This window comes from Tripterygium wilfordii, chromosome 21, assembly GCF_013401445.1.
Source record: "Tripterygium wilfordii isolate XIE 37 chromosome 21, ASM1340144v1, whole genome shotgun sequence".
NCBI lineage: Eukaryota > Viridiplantae > Streptophyta > Magnoliopsida > Celastrales > Celastraceae > Tripterygium > Tripterygium wilfordii.
Genome location: NC_052252.1, coordinates 15,598,688 through 15,616,205, shown reverse-complemented (window position 1 = coordinate 15,616,205; position 17,518 = coordinate 15,598,688). Strand labels below are relative to the sequence as shown.

Here is a 17,518-nt window from a genome sequence, read left to right as displayed (position 1 = left end):
GATATTCTGCTTCTCAATTATGCATGCGATGGTGACTTGCTTTGATATTAGTTCTTTCCCTCTCCTTTAAATATCTCTCTGTTTCAATCTCCCTCTTTTGATGTATTCCTTGATAAGATAAAATGTCCTATACAAAAAATTGGGAAAAATCAAAGTGCTTATAAGCTAAAATATAAAATCTCTCAAAATAGAGGACCTTTTAAAAACAAACTCAAACAAGCCTTGCGACATAAAATAAACAATACCTCTACAAGTGTCAAGTTGTTTGGGTTAATTCTTTTTACATGATATCGAAGGAGGCAGAGGCGGCTCTAAGATGAGGCGACCTAATAGTTGACTGTTTATAATGTCTTCACTTTAATGGATGATTATATTAATTGCGGTAACTCAGAGTCATTAAAACTAGTGATTATAAAATTTATTTTTTTATTTAGCTTGTTCTCTTAGTAATATAAAATAATATATATAATTCATGAATCTAGTATTTCAGATCAAGTTACATCCTTGTCCCTTGGGTCCCATATTTTCAAAAAATACTAGTCATATACTAGCATTTAACATTTTTCAAATCAAAAATAAATAAAGTTGAGAGAATTTTTTTTTTTAGAGTTTGCTTAAGACCCTCAAAATCTTAGTTACGCTAGTGGGAGCAAGACCCAAGTATGATGTAAGGTTTATTTACCTTCCCATTTGAGTCATCTATTAGGTTTTTTGGATGTTCTTATGAATAGATCACCATAATGTACAAATTAGTTGGTAATATATGATTTGATATTTTCAGAACTAATTATAAATGTGTAAAATATGTAAGAGCAATTTTCTATATTCCTCACTTTTCTAAATCACCAAGTTTTGCTTTTGTCAGATCCCCATCATATTGTCTGAAGCATATGATTTGATATTTTCAGAACTAATTATAAATGTGTAAGGGCAATTTTGCAAAATATATTTTCAGATCTCTCTGTATTCCTCACTTTTCTAAATCTCCAAGTTTTGCTTTTGTCACATCCTCATTATATCGTCTGAAGCATATGATTTGATATATATACACATATATGCTTTTCATTTTTGTATTAAGGATTATTTTCTTAGCAACATTCATTGCATGTAGCATTTAGCTTTTGAAGTTGACACAGACCAATCATAAAAGCAAGGTGTTGTTGCATGGTTGTCATTAATTTGCTTTTGTTTGTCTTGTCTTCACTCATCCCCACTTTCTGCTACTCCAAGGGTATCATTCTGTGCCATATTATTATTTGACTGGTTTGTTGCTATATATATTTTGTCTATTTGCATTGATCACTTGGACCACAAAAGAAATATTATTTATTTATTTATTTATACTCACACATGTTTTTTTATTATTCAATAGTTTTATTGGAGGAAAACCAAAATACATAATGGTAATGTTTAGCCGTTAATATATCCTTAACAAATGCTCTTGGAACACCCATTATCAATACCCTTGACTCTCTCGTGCACCCAAAATCCAACCACATATGAACCATTCTCATTAGTTTTATATGTTTCTCATCAAGGGCTTAATTATCAAAAAGCAGGTCAAGTCCAATTTGTGCAATAATTATAAGGTACTAAAGTTAGTTGTCAATTAACACAGTTGTGCTAAAAAATCTTGGATTGTCATTAGAAAAATACACCTTTTCTAAGAAAAACAGAGTTTTTTTTTTTTTTTTTTCTTTCTTTCATTCAAAAGATGTCAATTTGGCTGAGAGATTGACCCAAAGTAGTAGATCCAACAAATACCCAGTTGTTCAGCTCATAAACCAGTAAGTTGATTACACTAAAACTAAAATAAAGAATTTATGAAGTGAATACACGATTTTTTTTAAAGATGTACTGTTGTACATTTACATAAACTATTATAAAGAATTAGCCAGAAAACAAGCAGTTGTTTAGCTGATAAACTATTATATGAGATTTATCTTTCCCATATCAGACTCCTAGAAAAACATCCATATATTAAGTTAACCATGAAATTTCCATGAAATATTGAAGTCATGATATCTACCCAATTAATACACCTTATAGATTATGCCGCGTATCCTTGTTGGCCGTCCTCATTAGTGTTTACGGACTCAATTAAGGCTTGGTGTTGTAGTTTGAGCGACCTTTCTTCAACTTCCAATTCTGCAATATTTTCCAGAAGAAGTTGTTTTTCTGAGTCCCAGTTCTCCCGATTCCAGTCTGTTTGTCTTAAGATAGAAATTTCAATCTCAAGTTGTCTGAGTTCAGACACGCGATGGGAAGTGTCGGTAGCAGCCTACAAAGATTAAAGAAAGATACATTTATTCAGAAAGAATAGAGCTGGAAGGCAACAGTACTAAGTCATGCATATATGTTTCTTGTAATTGATTATTAACCCTGATCACTTACCAGCTGATTCGAATATAAATCCACCAGCCATTTCCTAGTCACAATACCATGATTCAAAGTATCGATATTGGATTGAAGTTGTTGGGTTTCCTCGGCTTCTGACTGAAAATGTTGAGCCATTGTGTTTCTTTCGGTCATCAAAACTTGATTTTCCAGCTTCAGACTTGTGTTCTCTTCATTGACAAATTGCAAATTCTCCTTCATTTTATTTTCTTGTTCCTGCATACACTATCACAGACATGAGACCTCAAGTTTTTCAATTGAAAATCCACATTTTGATTAATGTCGATCTGTTCTAGAATAATTCAATCATTTAACCTTTCTTCTCTGGCGGGATGCCTTATCAATCTCTCTCTTTTTTGCACCTTTTTGCTGTAGAGTATTGGACAGCCGAGATGGTCCGGCAGGTTGATTATCGCTTGCTTGATATTTCTCTAATTAACAGCAAGTCAACATTCATGATTCATGAAACAATTAAAACTTGTGAGAGAATTTCTCCAATTAAGAGAGTAACTAATAGAATTACCTTGACTCGGCATAGAGAATTGTCCCTCCATTTCCTGATCATCTACAAATTGCAGAAATAATTCATCACGAATATTGTCAAGTACCACATAACATGTATATTTCTTTTCAAGGCAAGGGAAAATAAGGTCAAATATTTCTAGCTAGTTAAAACTTCCTTGCACTACCAGAAACTAATTATCCAAATCTTAATGTCACTGCCGGACAACAATATTCCATATAATCCCAGAATAAGATTACTAAAACATGAATTATACCCCCAAAATATTGTTTTCATTTTCTGCTTTGGTTTAACTTTTGTTGGGTGAACCTATATGTATATATATAAATCCAAAGTTGACCATATAATAAAGAGTAAACTCTAGCAGCATTGAAAGATATAACAGATCTAACAAATTATGAACAGATCCAAATATTCAAGATCAATCTTCATGTACATGTATCCTTAATTGTTAAACTATTTGAACAAAAGATAAAGGAAGGGTATGCAATTAATGATATAAATTGCTTACCCTCTGAAGTGAAGTCCAAGTTGTTATCCATGGTATCCTTCTACAAATCTTCCCTTTGGTTTATAATCAGTACTTATCAAAGCTGACAAGAGAACCCCTACCGCGAGATGGTGGTGTGGCAATTTGCGACAAACTCGCGATGATTAGACATGATCGCGTGATGATAATACATATGTACCTTTTAAGTTCATGATTAGCACTGTTCTCTCATCACTTTCTGTCTGTACCTCCATTTCGGAGTCTAAGCTTTGAATTATTTTTCTGGTACTCAAGTTCGTCCAAGAGGACTAATGGAGAAATACAGGATACCGACATCCCCAGATTTAACGAGTAGACATCTTCCCTCAACTTTTGGTGATGGTAAGGACAACTTATTCTATCTTTTTCAGACCTTTATTCATCAAATTCTTTGTATCATGAATGTGTTGTTTACTCAAATCAATAAAGATCTTACCAGATCTCTGCTTGTGTGTAGTCCGTATATCTTCCTAGATTATTCTACGGTTCGATTCTGGTGCCATTCCTTTTGAAGTTCTGTTTCTGCCTTTATCTTCGAAGATGTAGTGAAGAAATGGAGATAGACAAAGTCTCCTATATATGGCTTGTTTTTGCATCTTGCACAATCATTGATAGAATAGCAGTCGACAGTCATGTTGAATGTTTTATTGTATCTTATTGTTTTTCTTCTTGTTTTGCAGGCAATATTGGAGCCATTCTTGAAGAATCACAAAAGCGTTTCAGCTTCCCTGAACAAGGTACCTTAGACTTGGGCTTACTTAATGCAGGAGTATCACAATTTACTCAGGTTGCTGGTACAAGCAGAGGAGTAAATGTGACAATTCCAAACCATTCAGATGAACCAATTATATCTTCTCGAATTCCAAATGCATGCGATACTGGAGGAAATTTTCCTAAAAGTGAGACAAAGCTTACCGAGAGCGAAAAGAAAAGATTGTGCGGCAAAGCTTACCGAGAGCGAATGAAGGTAAATTTGTGTCTTTTAAAGAAGTTCATGTCTTGCTTTTTTCACTTGTTTGTATTTCCTCTGGCAGCTTGAAAGAAAGAAGAGGGAGTCTGATTTAGCAGTGGTTGGCAGCGAAAATAAAGTTTGGAAGATGGAGAATGAACGGTTGAGGTCAGAGATCGATGTGATGTATCAAAGTCTGCAAGCAATAGCAGGTGAGAACCAGATACTAAAGACTCAAGTACGTTGTTTGAAGAGAGAGATGAATCAACAAGTAGTTCTCGTGGACGCATTTTCACATAAACAAGTAAGATTTTCCATTTCCTTTATTTCACAGGTTTCTTTGTCCTTTAACATGTCTTGTAGTTTTTGAATATTTCCTTGGTAAAAGAAGATTTTTCCTCTGAGTACTCACCATTGAATGCTCATTGAGTTCCATCTTTGCATTCCAAGTGTCATGTTGAGTTAATTTTCTCACAGCTGCTGCAAAGTCATGAGGATCACCAGCTTTTAATGCTTAGACAAGAAAGAGAGAGACTGCTCGGAAATGTCACCTGGAATCCTCAGATGGAAGAGAAGAAACAACTTTTGGTGAGAAAAGTCAATTTGGAGCATCATAACAGAGCCTTGAAATTTCAAGTTCAAGCTCTGTGCGAGAAGATCTACAACGATAAAAACCATGAATAGAGACAACTATGAGGGGGGTTTTTTTTTTTTTTAAACATGAAATCGTTCTGATTCCATCTCTTCCACTTAGGCTCCTGTTTTGTTTAGCCGCTTCTTCACGGGTTTTGTTTCTACTCACTTCTTTGAAACCTTTGCTCTCAGCTTCTCCAATGTAGCCTCTATTTGGTTTGGATTTTGTAAGGGAGGAACAGATGAGTAGTTGCATAAGGGAGGATAAAAAAAGAAAAGAAATTTGAATGTACCTGGCTCATTAAAATACAAGATCTAATGGTACTGACCTGCCTACTTCTATTTGTCATACAAAGGCACCGTACCCTGTTCTGTGTCTTCACTGACATGACTGATTCTTCAATAATCTGTTAAAATTGTTGGTCACAGTTAAACTAATCAATATTTCAGACTAAAATTGAAGAGAAACATGAGGGAGGAAGGGATAGAGAACTTCCTTTGAGAAGTAAATATGCACATATCTAATTCTTTGTCAAAACATTATGATTAGCAAATAATAATCTTAACATCAGCGCTACAATTCACAACCACAAAAGAAATAATGCCAAATCCATATGCTCAAATCCATGAATAACAATGGCATTTATAAATTATGATATGTAGCCAGATCATACTTTCATTGCACCCACTGCTACTTCAAGAAATAACCATATGTGTAGGGTAAAGACTATATGTTGAAAGGAAACCACTACCGTTTCAGGGACAAACTAAAAAACCAATAATTTATTCAGTGGCGGTAGATTAACAGATCAACAGTAAGTACATACTGCAGTCTGCAGGTTATACATTTCCCTCAACATTTACAAATATATCAACTTCTGCAACCTGAATTTCTTTCAGAATTTGTACATTAACCTTGCAGCCAGCTAAACTACCCAGATTGTCTCATACATGACCACCAAGTTGGATATGCATTTTTCACATCTCATAAGTTTGGAGTCATGATTTATGGATACAATAATATATAAGTAGCTGAATATATTATGACTTAAAACTTTCACATGAAAACATAATACTTTTAAAGAGAGGAGGAGGAAGGGATGTTATAGAGTATAACGTGACCAACTTATTAATTAAGAAATACTTTGTTATGGAAGTCATTATCATTTTAAATCCAAGGTGCACCGGCAGTAATTCGTACCCAAAAAGCTCTGAGCTACGACTTGTCTCGAAGTTCAAATCACATTCCATTGGAAAACCCATTATGAAATATGAAGGATGGAAAAAATCATATGGTGCCCATTCAGCAGTCCACTGTAAGGCAACCAAACTTCAATCATTGTCTACCCTGCAAAGCATAGCCAATTTGTGTCACAAAATTGATTGAACTTGGATACGAATGGTATTTAACAAAGGCAAAAACTGAACTTTTAACAGTTCATCAATATGCCATATTGTCATCCCATGAATGAGATATTACATCAGCTCCATAATTATGAACCTCACTAGCAATAAGGAATATGCTAAAATTTAAAAAACTGCATATACATTATACACTCAAGGGGTCCAGATACGCATGATTCCATTTGAAGCACTCTTACATCTAGAAGCATAACATAGAAGATCAGACAGTCTTTTTGCCAAGCTTTAGAAAGAGGCAGTTAAGAAAATCATCTAATCCAAGTAGAAAACTATAGGACTACTCAAACCCACAAGCATTTCAATAAAGGAAACGAAAAAATGGATATTTTATCAAGAGTTGTTGGATTTAGCCTAAAACCACATCAAGGAGTAGCCTAAAACCTTCTCCTAAATCTATTTACTGGAACAATGTGATGTTACCAGGAATGGATGCCAGCAAAAACATTTATTTAAAGGGATTTGTGAAGAATCAATTTAACAAAATCATGCCACTTATATAAATTGTTTAACACAAGAAACAACTTCAAAGTTTCTCATAAGGATAAATGTACCAAGATTATGAAGCAAGGATTCCTTTGATAAAAGGACTTTCCATGGTCATGTTTTGATACTGAAGTTCCCTATCTTCAGACTATGGCCAACTCTGATAACGTGAGTACCAAAAAGTCCCGTAATTCAAAATAGCAATCTTCCCACTACAAGTAATTAGCAGTAATTTGTGCATAAAGTGGTCTTCTGAATTCAGTCATACGTCTACCAAGCTTTATGAAGTGGTATTTCTCTGAGAAAGCTCAATCTCCACCAAAACCAAACTCCTCCACACGCCTACCATATAGATTCCTACACATGCCCCCACACACATACACAAGACACACTACCTCACAACATTCTCCACCACATCTTAGCAACCAACAGAAATATCAAAGACATCTACAGTAGACAACTTAAGCTACTTAATTTTTCAAAAAGCATATAGACATTAAGGAGTACTTGCATTAGCTGGCCGATTCAAGTTTGTTTTCTCAACAAGACAGATAATTGAATTGAGGTTCTGAGTATATTCTGCATCAGCAGATTGCTCAGTTTTATAAGTACATTCTAGACCAAAACAAAAACATAAATTGATTAAACAAAAACGTCTGATGGCACCAATAAAATTGCCGGACCGGCCCAGACGCATCAAGGTGTGATTTTTTCCATAGAATAATGAACACAGATAGCAATGATTATGCCGAATTACTTTAAATTTTTCTGTTAATTCGGTTACGACAAAACCAGAAGTGTGGGTGGGGGGGCATATAACCACTAAAAGAGCCAGTGTATGAGTAATGTGTAACACAATATTCAACATGATTGTTCCATGCTCAAGTTAAAAATTAAAGATCTGATTATGGCCAGAAGACACATATGCATAGGCTAGGCTAGGATTTGGGGAAACCAACAGTAATCAGATTCCTTCCACCACAATCTGAAGAAATAGCAAATTACACACCAGAAAGACACATAGGCATGGGCTAGGGTTTGGGGACAGTAATCAACCTCCACCATTTCCGCCGCAAAGAAGGCAAGCACCACGAAATCGAGATTGAGGGTCCTCAATCGCCAACTTGTTGTGCTAAAGCCTTTTGACGCAATCTGTCAAAGAAGAGAGCATTTCATATTTCATGGTGCTTGCCTTCTTATGCGGCGGCAATGACTCGGTCTCTGAGCCGCTTCATAATCTTGTTACATTTCTCCTTCTGAGAAACTATCAAGTTGTTTCTTGTGTTAAAACAACCTACAGTAATAAGTTAAGTGATAAGAAGATAGTCCCAAGTAATACATAGAGAGCCCAAGTAATAGAACGAGGCCTCAAATCATGGCAGGCCCAATACACCAAGTCAGCATACGTCTCTTGAAATAGAATCTACGAGACAGGGGACGAATCCTTTCAACTTCTGCTGTTGATCTTCATATCTATCGCCACTGAATAAATTATTCGTTTTTTAGTTTGTTCCTGAAACGGTTTCCTGTCAACTGGAGCAAACATTTCTTTGTAATCAATGCCAAACTCCACCCTTCGCCACAAGCCTTGCCTTGTATTTGTCAACTTTTCTTTCTTTCTTCAGTTTTGTTTTATAGACCCAGTTTGCACCAATCGACCTTTGTCCTTTAGGAAGATCGACCAACTCTCAAGTCCCATTTTTCTCAATGGACCTGATATCTTCATCCATGGCTTTTCACCATTTTGATTCCTTGTTTGCTTAGTGAAAAGATATAGGATCACAATTTGTAAACAGGGGCAAATGATTTAGTCTATCCTCATCTAATTCATCAAGGTTGTCTATCTTGTAGTCCAACATCCATGCTTGTCTTTTTCTCGGGCATAGGGGCTTGTTGAGCTGCTCTGGGCCTCTGCAGATGGTTGAGAAGCACTAGTTATGGCTGCTGGTGAGTCTGGCAGATTTGTGGAAACCGGTGATGGCTGCTAGAACTTGCTTTCTTTCTCTTTTTCTTCAAATGGTGCTGAAATGTGTTGCTTTGAATTATTAACAATCCATGAACGCTTCATTTCTTCATCAAATATAACATCTCGGTTGATGATGGTTTTTAGGTGATGAGATTGCAGAGCTTATAAGTTTCGGACTGCTCATTGACACCAAGAAAGATACATTTTCTCCTTTGTTGTCCAACTTTTGCCTCTTCTCATCTGAATCATGGGTGCCGAGCTGTAGAATTTCTACAGTAGAGCCCACTGTAAAATCAATATGAGTGTCTAAATATTTTTCAACATGAAAAATGTATATAATGTTTTCGATTTATATCCAACGGCTCAGGATTGTCATGCACTTTTCATGTTGAATTTGATTACAAAAAATATATCGTTGGATTCGTAACACCAATCATAATATCAATATAATTTTTCAGATTTTTTATAAAAATTTTAAGTTCCTTATGAAAACAGTGGGGGCTGCTGTAAAAAAAATTACAACAGTCCCCTGTCATCCCTGAATCATGCGCAAAAGCTACGCAACCAAAGACTTTGAAATGATCTACTGCTGACTTTTGTCAATTCCAAGCTTCTTCTGGTGTAATATTCTTGACAAGAAGTGTACGGCACCTATTATTCCCAATGTCCGTGTATGAGCAATGTGTTTCATAATATTCAACATGATTGTCACAGAGACCAGTGGTGGTATTGCGCAATGCAAGCCAAAGTGCACCTTGTGTAGCTTGAAATTAACATAAGTATAGACTTCCAGCTTTAATGCAAATGCAGAGATTTTGCCAATATAAGTCTACGAGGTAAAACATAGTTGATATTAAAACAAAGTGATACTGTGTGAGAGTTATAATAGTGAGTCTCACTTGTCATCTCACTGACAAAAAAATCCGTGCTTATCAAAGAAAACCAAAAAAAAATTCCGCATTTTACACTTGAATTTCTATATAAAACTATAAAAGACAAAGCCTGGACAACAAAATTTAGCGAAACCTCTCTCCTCGTCAGTCATTTCATTAGTGATATCATAAAAGATAAATTAAAAAGATAGGTCATTTTCACTACATATCACAATATCCAAGTGTTCGGACTTTGATGGTCAGTTCCAATGAACCAAAATAAAATACTAATAAAGTTTGTTCACCAAACCATTTTCTATTGAATATATCTTCTTTCTTCTTTAAAGATTCACATAGTTTTTTTTTTCTTTGTTAATATTAATAAGGTTTTAAGGTTTCCATTATATGACCACTCGATAATTGTTCTTTTGGTTTCAATCATGTCAGTTTGTGTTGGTGTTACAAAACTTATTTTATATCGCACACACTATATAAGAAAGGGAGTGGAAAAATCCCAAGAAAAAAAAAACCTAAGAAAAAAAAAGAGAAAATATTGTCGATTTGGTTCGAGCATCGCGCGATTCCGGAACCTATTTTTCTCTCTCATTTTCTTGGAACCGATATTTTAATTAATCTATATAACTAACTATATTTTTGAAGCCCAAACTCTTCGAAACACAATCAGGGGCATACCAAGAGGGAAGTCGGTTCCATTTTGGCATCCTCCTACGGCGGGTAAATACAAACTAAATGTCAACAATGATAATGGCCATGATATTTACAATCTTATACACATTGTAAAATTTAAATCTTTAATTGGATAGCTATATTAAAAATATATAGAAATGCGAGTTCCATTTATAACTTCACTTCAACGGTGGTGTTAGAAATTAATTCACTTATAAATCACTTTGATTTATCTCAACTTTATGAGATATATATTTTATCCTAAACACTCTCTGCACTTGTCAATTCGATTGTGCGAGACCCAACAATTAGACTATACATGTTAGTTCTTTGTGGTATCCCTCACTTTGTAAGTGATCTATAAGGGCATATAAAGCATTCATACGGACATCCAAAATGCCCAACAAATGACCAAATAAGAAAAGTAAGTGTGATATCATATAAAAATTCCAACGCAAATAATTTATAAATGTATTGTTTGTTTTAGGCCTCAAAACCCACACCCAGGGGTGGAGGATGGGGACTACACTTGATTGTAGCCTAGTGCAGATTTTTCTTTTAAAAAAAAACACTTAAGCAGAATCTCGTTCTTTGCCACTGCGTTCTCTCCGCCGTGTCAGATTCTTGATTCTTCTCCGCACCATTCGCGCCTCTTCCAGATAGTTTCTAGGTCTTTCCTTCTTTTATTTTGATCAGAGATATTTTCGTCCTGGGCCTTTACCTTAAAGGCCTGTCTTTACTTACTTGGGCTCTTTATCATGATCTCATTATTGGGCCTATATATTTTCAGGTCCATCTTTTCAAGTCCATCTCTGGACTTCTTCTTTACAATGTTTATTTTATTGTTTTCTTTACAGGTCAAAGACCTGATACATACAAAATGACACAAATGTTACATCTGTGTCGTTTTGTATCAGAAGTATTGCAGAACATGTTGTATTTGAAGGCTCAAGTAGCCGTTGTAACATTACTGTTTTGAAATATATCAGTACATGAATTTCTTCTCTTCTACTTCTTCTTCTTCTTCCTTTCGACTACTTCTTCCTTTTCAACCTATGTTTGATTTCAATGTGTTATCAAGATATTTAACTTTCTTCTGGGAGGTTGTAATTTGTGAAGAGGTGCAATCCAACTTAATTAACAAAATATTTTAATTCACACTTTCACAAATGTTCTAATCTTCTAGAATAAAATAAGAGGTGTAATGTTATAGTTCTTAAAAAAACATTCCGGAGGTGTTGCCCCCGGACCCCGCCAAACTTTCTTGGCCACATCAAAGATATATGTTTTTAGTAGTAGTCTCCCCTAACATTGAATCCTGGCCAAGCCCCTGTCCGCACAATTTTGTTCTTCAAAAGATCTTCTATAATTGAGAGGTGTTGAATATTAACTTATAAGTACTTTGATTTCTCTCAACTTCCCGATATGGGACATTTTATCTTTAACAAGAAATGTATCAAATAGGGACAGATTGAAACATAGAGATATTCAAATGGCGTAGGAGTTTTAAAATGCTAAAGAAAGGAATCGCGCCTTAAAGGAATCAAAGAAATTCCCAGTTCAATGTGTTGGAAGGAGTTGGGTTGTTAAGAGTTGAGTTTAGGATTTGAAATCCTTATTTGGGAGAAAGGTGAGTTGGGATGTGTTGAATGTGTTTTTCTTTCATTCTGCGTCACATTGAATATGGTAGAGACAGTGTCAGGGGATCGATGTAGGGAATTTATGTAAGCTCGATAACAATTTAATATCATATTACAATACAAACATAATCTTTTACATTTCTTACTAAATCAAATTCATACTTGTTTGACATGTAACACTCAAACTTATCTTTTATTTTTAGTTCACGCTTTTTTCAACATACCATATCCATACATAAAACTCCTTCATAACATTACTGGTGTGTGTGTGTGTGTGTGTTAGGCTTGCATACGCCACAAGATTGTCCATCATAATCGTCAAAGCAATTTTCATTGGTTTTACTCGGAAATCAAATACCTGCCAATGAGAGGATGTAAGTAATGTTGTAAGCAGTGATCAAATTCATTCTAGAAAGGGAAGTCATATGCAGTAATGGTTAGACATCTTTTGATTTCAACCGTAACATGTATTGTATTACCATTCATGTTATTAAATGCTTGGAAGATATGATCGGATATTACTCATGCAAACCTTCGTGCATGTGATGTAGGACTAGTGGCAAAATATTTACTAAGAAAACCGTCTTGTCAACCATGTCAAAACGAATTTTCCAATCAAATTTCTCACGATTCTAACATCGTGGCTTTTCAATCATATTAGTTGGTTTTCTTTGTAAATACTTTACCTCTAGTCCTACATCAGCATGCTTACACGTTCTTGTGTATATTAACCACCTAATATTTTTCTCACCTAACTGATAATATCACTATACCCACATGTTTGTACCTGACGTTAAATAGTTGCCCCCTTTTAAACAAGATTTTGAGTTGAGAGTAATGACTTTATACGTACACATACTTGCTTAAAAACCTTTGCATGTGGTTTATATGCTAATTTGAATCATTTATCTAACTTTGGACATATAGACATTTCTTTTCCATTTTCTAGGTAGATTTTTGTAGATATCCGTTCTACTTAGCTTGAACAAAAACTGGAAGTGGAAATTGTGAATTGAGAAAGCTTATAAGAAGCAAGCAATAATGGAAAACCAACCGGAGAGAGCAGGTAAGTCGAGCAACCAAAGCGGAGTCCTTTTGAGCTCTTGCATTTATGATTCCGAACATCAAATTTAGCTTCATTTGGATGTTAATGCTATCCTTTGCAATGAGCTCCGTTTCTTGCTTCAGCTTCTCGCGCTGTGACTGGTTCTCCTCAAGCCTCTCTCTCACTCTCCTTTGACCCTCTCTAATACATCTTTGCTCTTTGCTAATCTCCGCCATCTCTTCTCTTAACTGCCTTATTTTCCTCTTTATTATCCTCCTCTTCACATGCTGAAACGGGCCAAACCAAGAAAAGAAAAGAAAAACAACACAAAACACAAAACAAAAAACAGTTACATATATGACTAATACATAGAATAGAATGCATTACTGCAGAACAACAACATCTAAGAAAGTTAATAATTGATTAAATACCGATTTCGTGCTTCTTCTCAATTTGAGACCTGTATTGCGTGGAGCAGAAGATCGCAAACTAAGCATTGGTAAAGGCTTCATGGTTTTGAAGTAGATGTGCATCAGCGGCTAATTAAGCATATATAAATAAATGAATGAATGTACGTAAAGGTAATGGTGAATGTGTACGCAAGCACGGTGAATATTACCGTTGATTCCTGAAAAGTGAAGACAGAAAACTAACAGATTGAATTGACAAAAGAAAGCACCCTTGATTTGATCATTGGACGTAGCTCCGACGTTTTTTGAATTGAGAGGCGTACGTTATTATGTCCCCACTTTTGACAATTATTAAAAACGCCAGGATTTGGAGTCAATGGTCGGCATGGCTTTGTTAAAGAAATTCTGCTAGCATCGCGCGTCGTAGTACAGCAGTCGCGCGAGGGAGATCGTGCCGCGGTCGGTTGGTGCCTCACAGAGTCACCGAGAAGCCAAGACCAAGATCTGGTGAACGCTGATACCGAGCCGACATGGGATAGCTAATATTTCTATAAAATAAATGGTATTACAAAAATAAAAATGATAAAGATTTCAACTTTTGAGTTGACGGCACAAAATTTGAATTTGTTGGCTCCATATGTCACAAATGATGCACATAAAATCATATGCGTACAATTAAGCAGTTAAGATAGTTGAGATATCAACTATTGAGATACCTATCATATATAACTAAAAAAAAGAGTCAAACAAACACACACGCTATCAATCTTAGCTTTTAGAATTGTACCGTGCATCAAAATTGTATCGGTTGGAGGGTTGAAATTTTTGAGGTTTAATCGGTACGATGAAGGTTGAATCGTTGATTATAATACACAATAAATTAATACATATTTACACTCATATATTATATAAGATAAATTTTATTTATACCACAAAAACTTTTAAGTTTACACCACTTTTAAAATTCTTTTTATTTAGATCCACATCCTTATATGAAATACCTAATACACCGTTAAATGAAAATAAATATCAAAAATATATATTGTTAGGTTAGTTGTGTGTGGATGAGAGGGTCAGTAAATTTGTTCACATTTAAACCATTAGATTTAGGTTATATCATCCAACGGATATCGTATTTTATCTATTATTTTATTAATTAAAGTCTCCCCGCTCTCAATTTCACCAAATTTACACCATTTAATCAATAGGTATAGTCAAATCCAATGCAACCATGCATTGAATGGTGGAGATTTGACGGAATTAGCTGGACTAATTACAGCTCCCCCTATCCCATCAATAACTCCTCTCTCGCAGTTTCTTCTGCAAAAACATCGAACAAGACAATCTTGTTTTTGAAACTTCTAGTGTTGTTTATCTTATTACCAATGTTACTGGATCTATCTACCTTCTTTGACATATCAATTTTAAAAAAACATGAATATTTTTAATATCCCTTTTCTTTCCATCTCATTAGATAATAACCCTTGCATACAAGATCTTGAAATCACCGTCGTGTCGGACCCACTAATAATTGGCCTTAAGATTGATGGCAACGGTGGCAACCCATGAGGAAGAGAGAGGAGTAGTGCACAGTGAGAAGAAAAATGGAAGAGAGAAGTCGTGATGAGAGGGCAGAATAAGATGGAAAAAAAGAGAGGCTTAAACAATTTTATCTTTTTTTTTTTGAGAGAAATACGAACTTCTATTAAAACAACGCAGCACCATACATAGAGGAGTAGACTCCTCGATTACAAGATAAAAATAAAAACACTCCTACTACATCAAGGGTAAAGGATTGACTCAGGGCAACAACAAATGTCGCAAACAGGCTAAAATAGAGTTTAAACTCGTTTGAAGAGGCAGACAGGGGTCTGAAAGCAGCAAAAGCACGATTAAGGATTGCCTTGAAACCTCGCCAGAGAATGGAGCATGTACTGTAGTCTTGAGACATATTCTTTACAACCTGATGCAGAGTAGTCAAAAGACGGACGTCGTCGCCGTCGTCGCCGCCAGATAAAGCCTCATCGTTGTCCAAGAAAATCAGATCTGGACAAGAGAGGAGCCAAACCACCATATCGGTGGACGAAACCCTTAGATCTGAAGGAAAATCCATCAGATCTAGAGGGACAAACACAGAACAAAGGAAAACAGACTAAAATTTAAAAAGTAGAGTTGGAGGTGGAGAAAAGTGGTTGTGGAGGTGAAGGTGGGTATGGAGGTGGTTAGAGAAAGGGAGTGGGGGTGGTTGGGGGTGGGTGTGGAGGTGAGTGGGGGAGGAGGAGGAGAGACCTCTCCTCCTCCACGGCTGCACTTTTGCTGGAGTAGTTGAGAGAGTTTGGAGAGAGAGAGTTTAAGTGTAATTAGATATAAAACAATTTTATCTTTAATTTTGAATAGAACATCACAACCGTTGGATGATATAAACCAAATCTAATGGTTTAAATGTGAACATGACAATTTAATTTTAAATAGAAGTGTGTAAGGGTATTTTAGGTTAATTATTATTAATTTGATTTAAACTTATACTAAATTGGTGTAAATTTATAAAATAAAATTTTGTAGTGTAAATTTAATAATTTTTGACGTGTAAGTAAAATTTCTCATTATATAAATATAAATAAATTAGTTATTTTGTTCTAAGCCCGGCCCAAGCCTTGCCTAGTATTTGTCTATTTGATCACTTGTCTTACTCTTGGAAATATATATTTCAATAATTGTACTTCAAATGAATATTAGGCTTCCAATGGACCGTACAAACACAAAGCTCAGTCCATTGACAGGCAAAACTTCTAAGTTCTAACCCAATAAACTCCCCAACCTTATCCTACCTCCTTCCAATATAGCCGCATATGACATCGTCTTCCATGGATATTGGTTAACTTTAATTTGTGCTTCACCCTGCCATCATAACCAAAGATACACCAACCACAAAGACGCACACATCTTTCTCTTTCAATATAACCCAACCTTATACTCATAAACAATTCAAAACCCATGCATGTGACGTGGAGGTCTTTGCGAATGAGTTTCTGGACTGTTTGGAGCGTTGAAAGTTCAAGAAACGAAGTCCAGTTTAGTGGTTTATCTGTAAACCTAAAAGTGGCCGTAACTTTTTGATCCGCTTGAAGTTATGAGGCCCATAATATCTTTTTAAGGACCGATTTGAAATTCACATGGGGTAACCGGGGTGAAAACAGGTTGAAGAGTTCAAATTAGGACCAGAAAACGGTGTTTAACCTCTCTGCGGAGGTATTTTAGTTTTTTTTGGATTTCTTTATTTGTTGTCAAGTAGTGTTCGGTTTTCTAGACTTTTTAGGGTTTATGATTCATGTATATATGTCATTAGGAGAGTTTTGTGGAAAGATATATTACTTTTGTCTTCAATAAGAATTTTGATTTTATTCAACTCTTTGAGTTTCAAAATTCCGATTGCGTCAGCATGTTGCCCAATCTCCTCTTTTGCCCAAATTCCCCTTCTTCTATCTCCATAAACAACCTCTCAAATCCTATTTCACTATTCTTTTCATTGATGTCGCCAAAGAAGACAAGCCCATATCCACCCCAAGAAGTTTCTGGCAAACTCGATGTCGCAAATCAAATTCCATTTCTAGTTGCCGTCGAGAAATCTCCATCAAACTCGAAGACAAACCCGTATCAAACTCATGTCGCCGTCGAGAATCTTTGTCGGCGGAAAGGTGAACTGGTGAAGCTTGCTGGTTACTTACTTGGACGATTTCTTGTTTTAGAAAACCGGTGGTTTACAATCTAACCTCCAAATCACGGTACAACCGCCTGTTAGGTTTAATGTCTTATAACATGAGCAAAAAAACAGGCCGCACAGCCGATTTCAATATTCTTGATCCCAATAGTAAGTTAGAAACTTGGAATAATTAATTTTGATGTATTAAATAAAGACTTGGTAGGTCTAGTGCGAATGATGCTGAAAAATGAAAACCTCCTAG

The 17,518-nt window shown here is 35.5% G+C and overlaps 3 protein-coding genes across 9 annotated transcripts; 1 reads left to right on the top strand and 2 right to left on the bottom strand.

Moving 5' to 3' along the window:
* Window positions 1–1,906: 1,906 nt before the first annotated feature.
* On the bottom strand, window positions 1,907–8,256 carry LOC119990096. 6 transcript variants are annotated; one of them, XM_038835928.1, is made up of 8 exons: window positions 7,005–8,245; window positions 6,233–6,379; window positions 5,361–5,438; window positions 4,811–4,949; window positions 2,921–2,962; window positions 2,713–2,828; window positions 2,395–2,613; window positions 1,907–2,281 (listed from the first exon to the last, which is right to left on the bottom strand). In XM_038835928.1, the coding sequence occupies exons 5-8, from the start codon at window positions 2,949–2,951 to the stop codon at window positions 2,051–2,053; spliced, it is 597 nt and encodes a 198-aa protein (XP_038691856.1). In that variant the 5' UTR covers window positions 2,952–2,962; window positions 4,811–4,949; window positions 5,361–5,438; window positions 6,233–6,379; window positions 7,005–8,245; the 3' UTR covers window positions 1,907–2,050. The 6 variants fall into 6 exon arrangements, 4 of the variants coding, with proteins under 4 accessions (XP_038691856.1, XP_038691858.1, XP_038691857.1 ...); XM_038835930.1 differs by having other exon boundaries at window positions 7,993–8,245; XM_038835929.1 differs by lacking the exon at window positions 4,811–4,949.
* LOC119990091 lies at window positions 3,665–5,105 on the top strand. 2 transcript variants are annotated; one of them, XM_038835915.1, is made up of 4 exons: window positions 3,665–3,791; window positions 4,130–4,416; window positions 4,484–4,702; window positions 4,876–5,105. In XM_038835915.1, the coding sequence occupies exons 1-4, from the start codon at window positions 3,722–3,724 to the stop codon at window positions 5,080–5,082; spliced, it is 783 nt and encodes a 260-aa protein (XP_038691843.1). In that variant the 5' UTR covers window positions 3,665–3,721; the 3' UTR covers window positions 5,083–5,105. The 2 variants fall into 2 exon arrangements, with proteins under 2 accessions (XP_038691843.1, XP_038691842.1); XM_038835914.1 differs by lacking the exon at window positions 3,665–3,791 and having other exon boundaries at window positions 3,984–4,416.
* A 3,917-nt stretch (window positions 8,257–12,173) lies between the features above and the next one.
* Window positions 12,174–13,745, bottom strand: LOC119990098. Its single transcript, XM_038835933.1, has 3 exons — window positions 13,578–13,745; window positions 13,156–13,433; window positions 12,174–12,459 (listed from the first exon to the last, which is right to left on the bottom strand). Exons 1-3 carry the CDS (start codon window positions 13,677–13,679, stop codon window positions 12,441–12,443), a joined length of 399 nt encoding a protein of 132 aa, XP_038691861.1. The 5' UTR covers window positions 13,680–13,745; the 3' UTR covers window positions 12,174–12,440.
* Between the last annotated feature and the right edge of the window lie 3,773 nt (window positions 13,746–17,518).

What these genes read in the sequence shown, in the direction of transcription:
- LOC119990096 (XM_038835926.1), bottom strand. Translation starts at nt 3,462, where the DNA reads ATGGATAACAACTTGGACTTCACTTCAGAGG. An exon ending in CTTGGACTTCACTTCAGAGG is followed by an intron (nt 2,963 to 3,431) that starts GTAAGCAATTTA and finishes TGCAATTTGTAG; the next exon opens with ATGATCAGGAAATGGAGGGA. An exon ending in CATCCCGCCAGAGAAGAAAG is followed by an intron (nt 2,614 to 2,712) that starts GTTAAATGATTG and finishes TAGTGTATGCAG; the next exon opens with GAACAAGAAAATAAAATGAA.
- LOC119990091 (XM_038835914.1), top strand. Translation starts at nt 4,003, where the DNA reads ATGGAGATAGACAAAGTCTCCTATATATGGCTTGTTTTTGCATCTTGC. An exon ending in CTTACCGAGAGCGAATGAAG is followed by an intron (nt 4,417 to 4,483) that starts GTAAATTTGTGT and finishes TTCCTCTGGCAG; the next exon opens with CTTGAAAGAAAGAAGAGGGA. An exon ending in ACGCATTTTCACATAAACAA is followed by an intron (nt 4,703 to 4,875) that starts GTAAGATTTTCC and finishes ATTTTCTCACAG; the next exon opens with CTGCTGCAAAGTCATGAGGA.
- LOC119990098 (XM_038835933.1), bottom strand. Translation starts at nt 13,679, where the DNA reads ATGCACATCTACTTCAAAACCATGAAGCCTTTACCAATGCTTAGTTTG. An exon ending in TGAGAAGAAGCACGAAATCG is followed by an intron (nt 13,434 to 13,577) that starts GTATTTAATCAA and finishes GGCCCGTTTCAG; the next exon opens with CATGTGAAGAGGAGGATAAT.